Source organism: Martes martes (genome assembly GCF_963455335.1).
Source record: "Martes martes genome assembly, chromosome: 12".
NCBI classification, from domain to species: Eukaryota; Metazoa; Chordata; class Mammalia; order Carnivora; family Mustelidae; genus Martes; species Martes martes.
This window is the reverse complement of record NC_137900.1, coordinates 75,386,638-75,404,112: the sequence shown is the minus strand read 5'-3', so window position 1 is coordinate 75,404,112 and position 17,475 is coordinate 75,386,638. Positions and strand designations below refer to the sequence as shown.

At 38.7% G+C, this 17,475-nt stretch overlaps 1 protein-coding gene across 1 annotated transcript in view; it reads right to left on the bottom strand.

Moving 5' to 3' along the window:
- Positions 1 to 255: 255 nt before the first annotated feature.
- The window catches only part of HSDL2 (hydroxysteroid dehydrogenase like 2), a 52,647-nt gene continuing 35,427 nt past the window's right edge, over positions 256 to 17,475 (bottom strand). Inside the window, exons 9-11 of the mRNA XM_080819892.1 lie at positions 12,753 to 12,899; positions 10,012 to 10,140; positions 256 to 1,011 (exon numbers count right to left, since the gene is read on the bottom strand). Coding sequence (XP_080676018.1) covers positions 899 to 1,011; positions 10,012 to 10,140; positions 12,753 to 12,899 — 389 coding nt within the window. The 3' untranslated portion in view covers positions 256 to 898. The remainder of the gene's footprint in view (positions 1,012 to 10,011; positions 10,141 to 12,752; positions 12,900 to 17,475) is intronic.

The window sequence follows — 17,475 nt, the reverse complement described above, 5'->3', positions numbered from 1 at the left end:
CCTCCTCTTCTTTGAAGGACCCCAGTCAGACTGGATTACAGCCCACCTCATTCTAACTTAATCACTTCTTTCGAGACCTTATCTCCAAATACAGAAAGTCTGAGGTACATGGGGGGACACGTGTGTGTGTGTGTGTGTGTGTGTGTGTGTGTGTGTGTGTATTTCAACAAACGAGTCTGGTAGGTTGACAATTCAGCGCTCAACAACCATCTATTCTGATGTTCTCTTTTTAAAACACTGTGACCAAGTGCATACTTCTGGAGAGAAAGTATTTTATTTTAAGGCTTTTTATATATTTAGCAAGAAGATACATGCTGAATTACATTAGCAGAATTATATTAATAATAGGTAACTTATACCTGGAAAGCTAGTTAGAATGAAAAAGTTTTTGTTTCATTAGTCTTCACAAATAGTATTTATTAAGGTAGTTTATGTGATTTCTGTGAAAATACATTATAGAAGATCTTCCTTAAAACAAGTATATAAAAATCTAAAATATCGTTAAGATTTCATTAGCATACAATCCCAAACTGAAAAATTTAAAACAGATTAGCCTCCTTTTCTATGGGAAGATGTGCTGAAAAGAGCTAATTTTACTGTTTGAACCTGATTAATTGTTCACCATACCTTCCCCACAATGAATGAAATCTAGCTCTCAGAGGGCAAAACTCAAAAAATTCAATAGGCAGGCTGTCTTAGAATTCCACTTAATGAAGTTTAGGTTTGTTTAACTAGCTGTTTTAATTACAATTTCAATTCTTATAGATACAGAAATTCTATTTTTTCCAGAACAAACTTGCATATCCTTATAATATGAAAGGGAAGAAAACAGATTTTAACTGTTGATTCCTTTTACTTTTTGAACTTAGTGACTGACATTTTTTTTTTTCCTTTTGCTTCACAGCCTGGCATTCATCTGATTCATTAGCTTCTCCAATCTGATTGCGAGGGACATGTTTCCTTTAATCTTCAATTTTCCTGACATGAATGCCATTGTTGGTTTTAGTTTCCCTAAAATGAGAAAATGAGAGAAGGAAAAGCAACCATTAGTGCCCTTAGGGAGATGCCACTTCAAGAACATGCCTTACAAAAAGAACCTTCTTGAGTTCTAGAATCCTCTGAAGTGTACAAATTTCTATTCCAGAATTTTTTTTATCAGTATCTTGGGAATCCCAATTCCTAGACTTAGATGTTAACAATAACTTATAATATGAGAGATAATGTAAAAACAATCAGCAAAGATTATACCAAAAAGATGAAGATGCAACATGTATACACCAGTTGCAGCACATTAAAGGATACACAGCCCTCAGATGAACTGTAGTAAACAAATACTATTTTAGTTAATTTTCCAATCTATTACACAGTTTATTAAACTTTTAACATTTCAGGTTTAGAGTTTAAAAAAATCAAAAGGTATAAATGCATATAATATTCTTAAGAAGTTATCATTAAAAACATAGTATATGGGCAACAAAAGTATGTGTTAGCACAGAAATGCCAGGATGTAAAACGGGAGCATTACAGCAGAACTGTAGTTATTAACAACATAAAAGGAATAGAAGCTCCATGGAGGGAGGAGTCTGTATTTGCTACACTTATTCCAGTGCTAGTACAGGGTCAGGCACACAGTGCGAATAATGAGGAAACTGAGGCTCAGAGAAGATTCTGACTTGCCCAGTGTCACACAGCTTATATACGACACACTGGATTTCAAAGCCAGGTGTTTCAGATTCCTTTTTTCTTTTTTTTAAGATGTTATTTATTTGACAGAGAGAAAGAGAATGCACACATGTGAGCAGGGGAAGGGGCAGAGGATAAAGGAGAAGGAAAGAATCTCCAGCAGACCCTGTGCTGGGTATGAAGCCCAATGTGGGGCTCGATCCCATGACCCTGAGATCACAACCTGAGCCTAAATCAAGAGTTGGACGCTTAACCAACTCTGCACTGGACATGGAGTCTGCTTAAGATTCTCTCTTGGGGCACCTGGGTGGCTCAGTCAGTTAAGCATCTGCTTTCGTCATGACCTTGGATCCTGGGATCCAGCATCACCTCTGGCTCCAGCTCCCTGCTCAGTGGGGAGTTGGCTTCTCCCTCTGTCCCTCCCTTCCCACTTGTGCTCTCTCTCAAATAAATAAATAATATCTTTAAAGATTTTATTTATTTATTTGACAGAGACAGAGATCACAAGTAGGCAGAGAGGCAGGCAGAGAGAGAGGAGGAAGCAGGTTCCCTGCTGAGCAGAGAGCCCGACGCAGGGCTCGATCCCAGGACCCTGGAATCATGACCTGAGCCGAAGGCAGAGGCTTTAACCCACTGAGCCACCCAGGCGCCCCAATAAATAATATCTTTAAAAAAAGACTCTCTCTCTTCCTCTCCCTCTGCCCCCCAACCTCTCTCTCTAAAAAAAACCCAAAAAACAAAAAACCCTTGTGGTTCTGGGTGGCTCAGTCATTGAGTGTCTGCCTTCAGCTCAGGTCATGATCCCGGGGTCCTAGGATCGAGCCCTACATCGGGCTCCCTGCTCAGTGAAGAGCCTGTTTCTCCCTCTCCCCCTCTTCCTGCTCGTGCTCCCTCTCTCGCTGTCTCTTTCTCTCTCTGTCAAATAAATAAATAAATAAATCTTTTTTTTTTAAGAGTAAATCACAAATCTTTAAAACAGGTTTCATGAAGATTCTTAGATACGACAATGGAAGCACAAGCAGCAGAAGAAAAAAAAAACACAAACTGGACCATCAAAATACAAAACTTTTGTGTTTCAAACTATATCATCAAAAAAGTGAAAAGATAACCCAAAAAACTGAGAGACCATATCTGCAAATAATACACTTCATAAAGGATATCCTCTTCATATCTGAGCTATAAAGAATTCTTAAAACTCAGTAAAAAAAAAAAAGACAACCCAGTTAAAATGTGCAAAGGACCCAAAGAGACGTTTCTTCAAGGATGATGTACATGTAACCAATAAGCACATGAGAAAATGCTGAACACATCATTAGTCATTAGGAAAATGCAAATCAAAGACACATGCGGTATCACTTCACACCCACTAGGATGGCTAGCAAAACGAAAACAAAAATAAGGAGTGCTGGGAAGGGCAAGAACACAAAGAAACAGAAACCTCACACACTGCTGGTAGGAATGTCAAGGCAGAGCTGCTGTGGAAAAGTTTAGCAGCTCTTCAAAGAGTTAAACATAGATTTACCACATGACCCAGCAATACAAGAGAAATGAAAACCTAAGTCCACTCAGAAACTTGGACACAAATGTTTACAGCAGCATTACTCATAACAGCCAAAGAGTGGAAATAACCCAAATGTCTGCTAACAGGTGAAAGGATAAACTAATTATGGCATATTTCTATGGTGGAATATTATTCAGTCATAAAAATCAATGAAGTACTGATACATGCTATAACTTAGATGAACCTTGAAAACATTATGCTAAATGAAAGGTGCCACACACAAAGGTTTTATTTTGTATGATTCCATTTATATGAACTATCTAGAATAGGCAAATCCATAGAGAGAAAGAGGGAAAACGTATGACTTGTTGCCAGGGGATGGGGGAGGCCAGAATGAAGAGTGTTACTTACATGCTATGGCATGTTCTTCTGGGGGCGATGAGTAAGTTTTGAAATAAACAAGTGGTGTTTGCACAGGACTGTGCATGCACTAAATTAAATACCACTGAAGAGTATATACTTTAAAATGGTTAATCATATGTTATATGAATTCAATCTCCATTTTTGAAAAAAAGAAAAAAATAAGTATCAATACATTCTACATCAAAAATGAAATTTGGGGGTGCCTGGGTGGCTCAGTTGGTTAAGGGTCTGGTTTCGGCTCAGGTTATGATCCCAGGCTCCTGGGATTGAGCCCCACATCAGGCTCCCTGCTCATTGGGGAGCCTGCTTCTCCCTCTCCCTCTGCCCCACCCTCCATGCACTCTTTCTCTCCAATAAAATCTTTTTTTAAAAAAAAGTGAAAGTTGAACACATACTAAAAGAAAAAACATGCTGAAAGAAGCTAGTCACAAAAAAAATCACATATTATACTATTCTGTCCATATAAAGTCTAGAAAAGGGAAATTATGAGACAAAAAGTAGATCAGTGGTTGCTTAGAGCTGAAGGCAGGTTGACAGGGGATATGGGGTCAACAGCTAATGGGTAAACGGTTTCTTTCTGAGGTGATGAAAACGTTCTAAAAGCAACTGTGGTGCCGACTGCAAATATCTGTGAATATGCTAAGAACTACTTAACTGTACACTTTAAGTGGATGAATTGTATGATAAGTGAATTATTCCTCAATAAAGCTGTTAAAAAAATAAAAGCGACTGTTACATATAACAATAAACTGAATTAGTAATTAAAAATGTTCCCACAAAAAATCCCAGGTCCAAATAGCTTCGCTGTTTTTTCGCAGGACACAAAATCAATACACAAAAATTAACTGTATTTATGTATACTAGGAACAGATAATTCAAAAATAAAGTTAAAGATAATAATTCCATTCACAATAGCATGAATAAAATACTTAGGGGAAAAAGCATGAACCAGATGGATTAGACTTTATCAAATCTAAAAAACTTTCATAACTCAAAAGACATCATTAAGAAAATGAAAAGAGGGGCTCCTGGGTGGCTCAGTGGGTTAAAGCCTCTGCCTTTGGCTCAGGTCATGATCTCAGGGTCCTGGGATGGAGCCCCACAGAGCCCCACATGTCGGGCTCTCTGCTCAGCAGGGAGCCTGCTTCCCTCCCCCCTCTCTCTGCCTGCCTCTCTGCCTACTTGTGATCTCCATCTGTCAAATAAATAAATAAAATCTTTAAGAAAAAAAAAAAAAGAAAATGAAAAGATAAGTCACAGACAGAGAAGATATTTGCAAATCACATGCATCTAGAATTTATAAGGAATCTTGCAATTTAATAAAAAAAGCCAAGTCAATTTAAAGATGAGCAAGTTTTGAACAGTTCATCAATGTAAATAGCTATTAAGCACATTAAAAGCTGCTCAACATTAAGGAAATACAAATTAAAATCACAATGAGATACCACCACACACTCACTGGAATGGCTATAATACCAAAGACACTGCCATTTGTGACAACATGGATGAACCTAGACCCAGAAAGACAAGTATATGCGATCTCACTTACAGTGGAATCCAGAAACGGAAAGTAAAATGGTGGTTGCCAGAGTTGGGAGTGAGAGAAATGGGGAGATGTTAGTCAAAGGGTACAAACTTTCAGCTATAAGATGAATAATTCCTGGGGATCTAATGCACAGCATGGTGACTACAGTTAATAATACTATATTGCATATTTGAAATTTGCTAAGAGTAAATCTTAAAATGTTCTCACTACAAACATAAAAAAGGTAATTATGTGGGATGACAAATGTGTTAATTAGCTTGACTATAGTAATTTAAGAACGTATATATACACATGTATCAAATCATTTTGTTTTATACCTTAAATATATATGGCTTTTGTCAAGTATACCTCAATAAAGCTGTTCAAACAAACAAACAAACAAACACTAATAAGTTTTGGTGAGAATTTGGAGAAATGGGAGCCTTCACATATTACAAATGAGAAGGTAAAATCAGTACAGCCATTTTAGCAAATGGTTTGGTAGTTTCTCAAAAAAGTTATCAACTTACCATATGACCCACCAATTCCACTCTTAGGAATCTATCTAAGAGAAATGAGAATATACAACCACCCAAATACATGCATGACCATACTCAGAGCAGCATTATTCATAATAGCTGAAAACCTAAAATAATCCAAATGTCCACCATCTGGTGAGTGGATAAGTAATATGTAGAATATCCACACAGTAGAATACTATTCAGCAATAAAAAGGAAATGAATTACTGATACATGCTACAACATAAATGGATGAATCTCAAAAGCCTTATGGTAAGTGAAGACAGATACAAACGACTATACACTGTGTATTTAATTTATATCAATTACCCAGAAATCTACAAGAGACAGAAAGCAAATCAGTGTTTGGCTAGCTGAAGGTAAAAATGGGGAATGATTACAAAGAGACATGGAAGAATTTTCTGGGGTGACAGAAATTTCTCAAACTAGATTATAGGTGATGGCTGTACAACTCTATAAATCTATACTGGGTAATGACATGTAAATTACACCTCAATAAAACTGTTTTAAAAATAACTTTAAAAATAGCTAGTAAGCACAATATCCTATATATAATATCTCCTCTCTATATATTAAACAGGTAATCTCCTACAGTTTCCTTTCTATGGTAATGTTTTACCCTACAGTGGCCTCTACTGGCCAAAAGGAGATTTTGATTAGATGAGCACTAGCTGCTTGAAGCTTCTTCATTTATAAAGTATCCACTATATAAATTAGGTCAGAAATGGCTAGGCTTTTTTTTTTTTTTTTAAGATTTTATTTATTTATTTGAAAGACAGAGATCACAAGTAGACAGAGAGGCAGGCAGAGAGAGAGGGGGAAGCTCTCTGCTGAGCAGAGAGCCTGATGTGGGGCTCAATTCCAGTACCCTGGGATCATGACCTGAGCCAAAGGCAGAGGCTTTAACCCACTGAGCCACCCAGGTGCCCCTGGCTGTGGTTTCTTAAAAGAGAAACCATACTAGGATGTAAGGTCTAAACTGTGCCCCTTCAAAGGAGAGCAGATGGGATGAAGAGTAGGAACAAAAGGACGCAAGAAGCAGAATTAAATTCACTGTTGATATAAGAAACCTTTTAAGAGGGGCGCCTGGGTGGCTCAGTGGGTTAAGCCTCTGCCTTTGGCTCAGGTCATGATCCCAGGATCCTGGGATTGAGCCCGGCGCATGGGGCTCTCTGTTCGGCAGGAGCCTGCTTCCTCCTCCCTCTCTGCCTGCCTCTCTGCCTGCTTCTCTGCCTATTTGTGATCTGTCTGTCAAATAAGTAAATAAAATCTTTAAAAAAAAAAAAAAGAAATCTTGTTCAAATATTTTTTTTTAAGTTACTCATTTATCTGACTTCCCACAGTCAACCCAGAAGCACATTCACAGACCGATATAAATGGAAAACCCATTATTTTTTGTTTTTTAAGATTTTATTTATTTTTTTGACAGAGAGAGATCACAAGTAGGCAGAGAGGCAGGCAGAGAGAGAGAGAGGAGGAAGCAGGCTCCCTGTTAAGCAGAGAGCCCAATGCGGGACTAAATCCCAAGGACCCTGAGATCATGACCTGAGCCGAAGGCAGAGGCTTAACCCCCTGAGCCACCCAGGTGCCCCTGGAAAACCCATTATTATAGGTTGATGTTACATAAATAAAATGTAAATTTAATAAGTCGTTTGACTTTTTCACCTTTGGAGGGCAGAGTAGCATCATGATTAAAAGAGCATGAGCCTAAAAGCTTAGATTCAAATTTTTACTTCAGCATTTCTTCACTGTGTGATCTTGAGTTTATTATTTAATCCACTGGTGCCTCAGTCTTCATTTTTATAAAATAGAGAAAATATTTTATCTCAAAGCATTGCTTGGAATATTGCTTAACTCATAGTAACCATACAATGCATATTAGCTGTAATTATTGTTATTTTAGTTTAGAAATTGACAATTTTTATTTTAAATGATCTTTATGTTCAAAATATTACTTGTTTATAAAATATAAATTTGCCAACATTTACTGAGCATCTCGTATGTCCAAAGCACTTTAAGTTTTATGAGGACATAGTTGTTGGAATACTGAAACACTAAAGGCACTACTGAAAATGACTGAAGAGATCGTTATTAACATTGAAAGATGTTATAATGTGTGTGAAAAAGATCACCAAACAGTGACAATGCTATATTCCTGTTTTTAAAAGCACTTGTGTATATTTATATATATTCACAAAAGTATGTATGACTCTGAACCAAAATCAACTAATGGCTGACTTCTCAGTAGTGAGATAAAGAAGTATCTTTATTTTGCTTAGGGGTGCTTGGGTGGCTCAGTCGGGTAGGTGGCTGACTCTTAATCTCAGCTCAGGTACAAAATCAGAAAATACACTTAAGAAAAAAGCAAAACAAAGGGGCACCTGGGTGGCTCAGTGGTTTAAAGCCTCTGCCTTCGGCTCAGGTCATGATCTCATGGTCCTGGGATCCAGCCTGTGTTGGGCTCCATACTCAGCAGAGACTGTGCTTGAGATTCTCTCTCCCTGTGCCCCTCCCCCTGCTCACATGCTCTCTCTAAAATAAATAAATAAATCTTAAAAAAAAAAAAAAAGAACTATATTTTGTGTGTTTTTTTTAAAAGATTTTATTATTTATTTGACAGACAAAGATCACAAGCAGGTAGAGAGGGAGGAAGGGAAGCAGGCTCCCTGCTGAGCAGAGAGCCCAATGCAGGGCTTGATCCCAGGACCCTGGGATCATGACCTGAGCCGAAGGCAGAGGCTTTAAACCACTGAGCCACCCAGGTGCCCCTTTGTTTTGCTTTTTTCTTAAGTGTATTTTCTGATTTTGTACCATGAGTTATTTAGCATTACTGTAAAAAAAAAAAAAAAAGTTGGGGCACCTGGGGGGCTTAGTCAGTTAAGTGTCTGACTCTTGGTTTCAGCTTAAGTCATGATCTCATGGGTTGCGAAACTAAGTTCTGCACTGAGCTGTGCACTCAGTGGGGAGTCTGCTGGAAGATTCTCTCCCTCTGCTCCTACCCCCATTCTTGCACTCTAAAATAAATAAATCTTTAAAAATAAATAAAAGGAAAAGTTGAAGGGACCTCAATGATTAGTAACATACACACATTGTCTCAGATGGTATATAGGCCATTAGCATCCTGGATTAGAACTGGAAAGCAGTGAGTGCCTGGGGGCTCAGTGGGTAGGGTAGCTGCCGTCAGCTTGGGTCATGATTCTGGGGTTCTGGGATTGAGTAGTGCATCCGGCACCCTGCTCAGCAGGGAGTCTGCTTCTCCCTCTGCCCCATCTCCCTGCTCGTATGCTCTCTCTCTCAAATAAATCAATCTTAAAAAAAAAAAGGAATTGGAAAGCAAGATCTACAGGGCACAGAGTACACACTGTGATCTTGGAAAGCAAGATTTACAGGGCACAGAGTACACACTGATCTTCGGGAATTTATAAAGATTAAAACAGAGCAAAGAATGAATCACATTTATAGATCATTAAGTGAATTTTTTTGGTTAGAATGTTATAATGCTTTAGTTTGAAGTGTTGTTTCTAAATACATGTGATAATTACCATTTGGAGTAGTATCCTAAGAGTAGAAAATAGAAGGGGTGGGCTCAGTGGGTTAAGCCTCTGCCTTCGGCTCAGGACATGATCCCAGAGTCCTGGGATCAAGCCCCGCATCTGGCTCTCTGCTCAGCAGGGAGCCTGCTTCCCCCACCCCCTTCTGCCTGCCTCTCTGCCTACTTGTGATTTCTGTCAAATAAATAAATAAAATCTTAAAAAAAAAAAAGAGAGAGAGAGAGAGAGTAGAAAATAGAAAAAATTATCCTTAAAATTCTCTGGCACAGTTAGAGGTACATGGGCAGAATAGAAGACTACCCAAAAGGTCCTCTTGCTTAGGGATTCCATGGAAAGCAGGATCAATGGGGCCACGAGAGAGGGCCTCTGTTTCCTGTTACAGTCATGGCATGATCAAAGCAGGACCTTACTCTCAGTAAATGAGGTACAGCTGAGTACAGCACCTCCTATGTCCCAAGTGTTATTGGAAGGGCTATGTCTTAGTCCAACCAGTAGAAATAAAGTCCACCTAGGAGTCCTTTTGAATCACCTCTCTATTCCCAAGATTATCTTATGGGCTTCTCAGTCATGCAAAAAGGAAATTCTGACTTCGACTTTCCACTTGTTGGCTGAACAGTAAGAACTTACCAAACAGTAAGACCCACCTTCTGAAGACTATGTGCTCTTTAACATCAACAGCCGCTAAGATTCTATGGCTATGAACACAAGTCTTGATTATATGGAAAGGAAAAAAGTTAGAACTAAATTTTCTCTGAACAATCCGTAAGTTAATAAAATTAAAAACTCACCTGAAAACATTTTTACAAAATCATCAGTAGACATACTCATCACCACATCTGCCTGTTCAGGGGGCTCTCCATATCCGACATTCCCACCTTTGCTTTTAAGATCAAGAAACCATGTTCCACCATCTTCACCTGCACAAAATACAGAGATATAGAAAACAATGCCGAAGAAGCCTTGTTCTTCTTAAACTTAATAACTGCTAGAGTTAGAATAATTTTACATACATTTTCCTGGTTAAAACCCTCAGGCCACTATCAAATTCAGTAAATACTTATTAAGTATTTCCGTGCCAGGCATGGGGCTAGGCGCTGAAGACCCTGCAGTAACATGGTTCTTACACAAGACAAAGCAAAGCCAGGCAAGCCCCATGGAAGGTGAGACTGGAAAGTCAGGTGAGAATTAGGCAGATAAGGAACTGAAAAGAGTGTAGGAGGACTGAAGGTAGAAAGAGAATGAAGTGTGGCATGAGATGAGCTCATGAAGCAGTCCAGAGGCAGGGGTAGTGGGCCAAGTGAAAGTACTCCTTCCATGGCATACCCCTTACGATAAAGTCAGTATCGTAAGGGATATGCCATGGAAGGAGAATGACATAAGTTAAATCAATCACCTTAATATCAGGGTGGAGAATATATTGTTGAGGGATAAAGAGGATGCAAAAGGCAAGTTAGGATGGTTGTTAGGGTAGTTTGAGAACTTGAGGATGTGTGCCTGGATCAGGACTGTGGCAGTGGGAATAGGGAGAAGTGGGCATATTTGAGAGAGAACTTCAAAGAAGAAACACAAAACCAGTAAATGAACAGGATGAGGAAAAGGTATGCAGAGTGCATAAGAAATGATTTGCTAGTTTTTGGCTCAGGAAACTGGGTAAGTGTGGATGTATTTTGTACTGAGAGGGGACTACTGAGGAAGAGCAGATTGAATAGGCAGTGTCCGAGCCAGGTGTTGGGAATGGTGAGCTGTTTTAGACATTTTCAGATTGAGGCATCTCTGCGCCAACAAAGTGAAAATGTCAAATGAAGTCTGACTAGGCTAGAAATACAGAAACCCAAGTAATCATTTCCTATGGTCAACTGAAGCCATGTGAATGATTAAGGTTTCCTAGGGCAAGTCTGTAACTGACAAAGATGATAACAGATAGAAGAGGAAAGCAAGGAGAGCTGCTGTCAGGGAAGACAAGGACGGGAGCCCTTCCAGAAGGCAGGAACGGTCAACAGCTTCAAATGCTGTAGAGTGGTGACAAGGTAAAAATGACAAAGGCCCACTGATGATATAGAGGTCACTGAGGACCTTGGTGACAGCATATTCAGCAGAATGGAGAAATATGATACTAGAGTAGAGTGAACTCTAGATGAAATGAAGTTTGGCTCTAAAAGGGAGAGGAATGGTAGGGGTAAGAAGTGGGATTAGGGGCGTTCTGTTTGTTTTAAAGATGGAACAGACTTTGAGGACGTTAAGTTATCATCGGAAAGTAGGCTGCAGGATACACAGGTGAGAAGGCATAATTAACAGCACAAAATCCCTGATGAGGCCAGAGGAAATGGGACCTACAACTTTCCTACTCAAAGTGCGATCTGTGGACTATAGTCCTGCCAGAAATGCAAAATTCAGACCCTACCTGAGACATGGCGAATCAGCCTGCATTTTAGCAGGGTCCCAGATGATCAGTATCAACATTAAAGCTTGAGATGCTTAAATCTAGAGCTGAGCTCTGTTCTACTGGGAAGGAAGAAAGAATGATGCTCATAACAACTGATTTGATATCAGATGACAGGAAGCTGAAGCACTTTGCCTGCAAGTTTGTATTATCTCTGTGAAAGAGGAGGTGGGGTTATCTGCTGAAACTGACAGGGAAGTGGTAAAGGGAGAAAGATGGGAGGTTTGTGGAATACTGAGAAGTTTTAAAACAGTCACTGTGGAAAATGAGGCAGTAAGCCAACCACAGAAATACAGTATTCTGAGGTGCCACTTAGAGCCCAGTTGAGGGAGGGTGATGAGAATTTCTACTAGTACAGATCCACGGGGTAGTGTGATGGTTTTTTCCATTTCCCCAGGAGCACTGAGCAGCCTGAATGCAACTGTGGGCCAGCCAGTGTGATTCATCCAGGACTAGGCTTTTGACAGGTGATGACATAAGCACAAAAAGGACAGGCAATGTAGGATACAGGCAAGAGAGTGATTAAAGCAATGGACCATGGGCTCTAAGGAGAGCAAAGGAAGAGAGGAAACCGAGGAGACAAAGGATAAAAGAACTGATAATGTCAAAGCTGCACTCAATGGGACTGAGGTAGCTAGTTCTTAAAACTATCATTAATATGTGTTAATACCATGTTCAGAAGAAAATCACTGATAAGTTTAAGAACGCTGACTACATGCAGACTGACTTGGATAATTTCAAAGATAAAGATGGCCAGGTGTCGTGGCTGATGATACATTACTGTATTAAACCTCATGTCATGATCCATATGCCCACCTAATTAGGATTTTCTCTCAAATACATAAGCCAAAATTTATTTAATACTGGAAGTCTATGTAATGAGATTTTATTTTACATGTGTCCATATGCACTGATCTTAACTTAAAATACAAATCAGTATTTACTATTCTTTAATGTCTACATTCTAGGGTTAAGGGTTTTGGATATAGACAACTATCAAGGTGATTGCCACTGGAGCCTGATTTTCTTCCAAGAGAAATATTCTACTTTATTTCACAAAAGCACCACATTCCCAGATATTATCCTTACCTGAGAGTTCAAACAGATAAATTGCTTGAGTGGCTTTAACAACGTCATCACTGAGGAAGTCCTTAACAATTCTAAATGTTTCTGCCACAGCTCCAGAACGTGGTTTGGTGGTGGCTGGCTTCTCTTCTTTCAATTCCGGAAGAGCACCTGTAAAATATTATTGATATAAATGGTTTGAAAGCCTATGCAATATAAGGCCACACAGAGAATTAATGAATTAGCAGAAAAGACTTGCCACCAATTAGACTTGTTTGACAAAAATGATTTTAAATGCATCTGGTGACATCAAAAAGCAGAAGTCAAACCGATGGAATAATATCCAAACAGATCAGTCATGATTATAAATGTAAATGGTTTATACTCTCCAAGTAAAAGGCTGACTCTCAGATTAAGTTAAAAAAAAAAAAAACCCAAACCACTACTAAACTATAGTGGCTTTTTTGGTTTGTTTTTAAACAGACCTAAAGACATTTTTAGGAGTAATAATTAATCACTCCTTTATCACCCCCTCTGAGTTCTAAAACCAAATGAGAAAAGAAGACACTAGAGATCAGAACATCAACCATGTAAATCAATGGACTGAATTGTTGGGAGACTGTAGCTTGAATCAACAGCCAAGGGAACTTCTAATAACTTTACCTCTGAATTAAACTTAGTTCCTTCATCCCTGGATTGAACCTACTTCCTCCCATCGGGACTATGCGCAGGACAAGGTAGTTGGGGTTATTTTCCCTGGGTTTAGGCAGTAAAGGGGTGCACTGTCTGTAATGAATTTAAAAATAATGACAAACTGACTACAAGTTTTTTTAAAAAGTGTGTATCTTCTTTGCTCCACTGGGTCTTGAGGATTTCATCTTTAATATCTGTTTGGATTTTAACTTGTAAGAAGAGAAGGATTTTATTGTCGTTTTTGTCTCTGGAATCATCATAGTGAAAGGTAATTTATAGCCAGCAAATTTGTGATACTTTTATATTGCTTCTGTTGTACAATGGAGGATCTTTATACTGTCCATTAGATTTCATTTAATAATCTTTGGTGAGTTATATTGGTCAATATGGCTGAGTATGATTTGAGTTGGGAAACAGATGGAGAGTTCAATTTTAGCCTAGAGCACAGATTGACCTTGGAGTTAATTTAATTAATGAATTGTTCTCACTTGTTTCTGGGGGCAACTGCCAAACTACTCACAAGTGATTACTGGAGAATGAATAAAGGAACAGAAGTTGGTATTTTGAGGGACAGCTTCATGCTATTGGAATTGTCTTATGGACTACAGATCCCCTGGCACATTATATACTGAATGGTTAAGGCCATTGGGTTAAGTTGATACAAGTTTAAAAATACTGTAATTTCCACTCCCCTGGTCTTCTGTTTCTAGGCTCCTGCCAGGGCCAGGGGCAGGGAGAGCTTTTGTGAGGCTGATAATTTCACCTTCCTCTTCATAAGTGGGAGGAGCCCCCAGTCTGATAAAATTGCAAGAGGAACTGGCTTTTTGTGGACAACGGGTATGAATAATGACCATAAGTATACAACTCAAAAAGTTATCAGAAGAACTGGGGGATGGGTAGAAAGGGTAAAAAGGAGTGAGAGGTAAGGCTTCTCAGTTATGGAATGAGTAAGTCACAGGGATAAAAGGTACAACATAGGGGATATAGTCAATGGTACTGTAATAATGCTGTATGGTGACACACGGTAGCTACACTTGTGGTGAGCTCAGCATAACGTAAAGAGATGTCCAATCACTATGTCATACACCTGAAACTAACGTAATATGCTGCATCAACTGTACTTCAATACATTTTTAAAAAGTTATCAATAAATGAATATACTGTGTCACCATCACCTAGATCAGGGAAGCGGCCCCTAGAAGCCTGTGGTACCAAGGAGACCATAGCAAAAACTTTAGTGTAAAGTTTTTTACATAAATTGCATAATTTATCACCTGGAATATTTAGACATGGTGTGATGACTCTGCACAAGAGAATAAAACTTCAGGAGACAAAAAAGAAATCAGTAGTGTAGTGGAAAGGTACAATCAATAGACTACAATGAGAAAGAGCATTTCAGTAACCAAAAAAAAAAAAAAAAAAAAAAAAAAAAGATCCATGGCTAGCAGCCCCGTAACAGATTCTCCTAACTTCACAACTTAAGTATAAACATGTGAACAAGACACTAAACATCACCTAGACTCAGAATCTACTGTCAGAACCTAGGAAGAAATGTTCAGTAACTCTAAGGTAGACAGAGTCAGCTTAAGAACACAGGACTGCCTATACTTTGCTTCATGGAAGATCTCAGAGAAAGGATAGCTCTGCTCACCTAAACAAGGAAGACAGGTTTCTACATTTTTAAAACACGGGACCAGACTCTGGGCTTGTGCCAGCTAGAAGATTAGGATCTGTCCCTCTATTATGTAATGCCATCTTTTAAAAATGCCTCCATCTTTCAAATCCAATTTCAAAGCTTGTAGTTCCCAAATATCGGAAGAGCAGACAGTAGAGGGAGCCTTGGTAGTGGTTCATCCTGAAAAGTAATGCCTCAAAGCATTACTGGTGAAAGTGGGGAGAGGAAGAACCCTGGGAGCAGGGAACGCAGGGGACAGTAGGAAGTAAAAGAAGGTCCCATGTCAGTCTTGCACACTGGCACTAGCTACAGGCCTAACAGGTACCACAAGAGAAGCTACAGCTTTGAGAAAGGAATTCCACCAGCTGGACAGGGAGTGGAGCCAAAAGCAATCTATGCATCTCTGTCACCGGGCTCCACTAGCTCCAGCGATCACTCCTAATATGAAGATGAATTAACAGGGGGAAAAAATAACCTGATGCCTATGAAAAACAATGTACGACAAGGTAAAAGAAAATTATCCTGAAGAAAAAAGAATCTATCTCTAAAAATAATTTACTATCCTTATTTACTGTTATTTACTACTAATTACTTTTACTATTTACTAGGATTATTAATCCCACAAGGATTCCTCCACATGAAAACTATGAAACAGGGGCACAGAGTCATATATAACTGGCCAGGATGAAAAGACAACAGATTAAAATGAAAAAGGAAATAAGGAACATGAGAAACAAAAAGTACAACACCAAAATTAAAATAAACATTATTTCAAGTATGGCCATACGAAAAGATGAAAGTGTCCCAAGTCTTTTTGTAATGTAGGCTCCAAGCCCAGCATAGGGCTTCAATTCATGACCCCAAGAATCAAGAGTCACGCGGTCTACCGACCGAGCCAGCCAAGCACCCTGTCAAAAGTCTTAGCAGTAATACAGAGTTCAACCTTGAAAAGGTCTCCCAGAATGCAGAAGGAAAGAACAGTAAGATAGAAATATTAAAAGATGGTGATAACTACAGGGTAAAGTAAAAAGACAGCCAGGCAAAGAATAAGTGTTTCTGGGGAGAATCCAGAACAACTGGAAAAGAGGAACAGAAGCAATTAAAATTAAAACTAAAGTAAAACAAAAACAAAAATAAACTGAACCAACAAACAAGACTCTGTGTTGCACTAGGGTGGCAGGAGGAGGGGAAATCAATGAAGAAATGACAGTAATATTTTTAATATGAGAAAAAAAACAAATTAAAAATTATGTGCATAGTTTACACTTCATAGTTACAAACACATTATATAAAACAAATATACACAGCACAAATAACCAGAGAAGGTACAAACAGAATTAGCAAATAGAAAGGTGAGCTGTTCTCACTTGAGAAATGAGGGATTATACACGGACCTCAGAGAGAAAGTGTGAAGTCAACATATAGCAGATGTGCCTATGGACTAAATAATCACCTGAAAGAGATGTTAGGTCCCAGGCCAGATATACTGGACCATTACCTATATCAATACATTAATATATCTACAGGAAATATTGAATAGAATTGCATGAACGAGTAAGAGGGAAAAGAGAGCCACGGCAGCAAATGCTCTCTCCAGTATCATATGGTGAAGAGAAGCTTTAGCATAAGGAATGGGAGTACTGCAACCTCAAGGATGAGAGCATCCCTCGTGTGGAGATGGATGTCTGGACTGCAGTCAACTCACTTGACATACTCTGATCCCACAGGCAAAATCACTCCTACTGAAATCTGATGCTAAAAAACATCTATCTTACATTTTACTTATCTAACCTCTCTTGTTCTGATTCCACAGTCATGAAACAACCTTCTGATTATGATTCTGTTCCCTATGTCATTATGACCCAAGGGAGAGATCATAGCAACTACACACTTAGTCCATGAGATGGCAATTCCTCATAGCTAATAAATTAGATTACTGGGGGGGGAAATACGCTAATTTAAAAGGACTTTACATATTAAAGAGTTAGACAAGGAATTTAAATCTACTGGTTAAGGTTACAGGCTTTGCAATCAGAGAACTATGAATTTAAATCCTGGTTCTGCCACCTGCATGATCTCAGATCTAAAATGAAGATAATAATACTTGCCTTGTAGGCTCATGAGTGTTAAATGGGACAATGAATGCAAAGGACTTAACACAGTATTTGAAACACAGTAGTGCCCAATAAATATTTTTTGAAAAACAAAATGAATATACATGATCAATAAGTGGCTCTTGTTCATTTAAATTTGGAATTTCAATGAGCTCAGATCCAATGTTAAAGTGATGAGAAAAATCAGGATTTTGCTCTTGCCTAACCTGAAGACTAGACTCTTTCAGACTTTGATAAGCTGGTATTTTTCAAGTTTTTTATGATA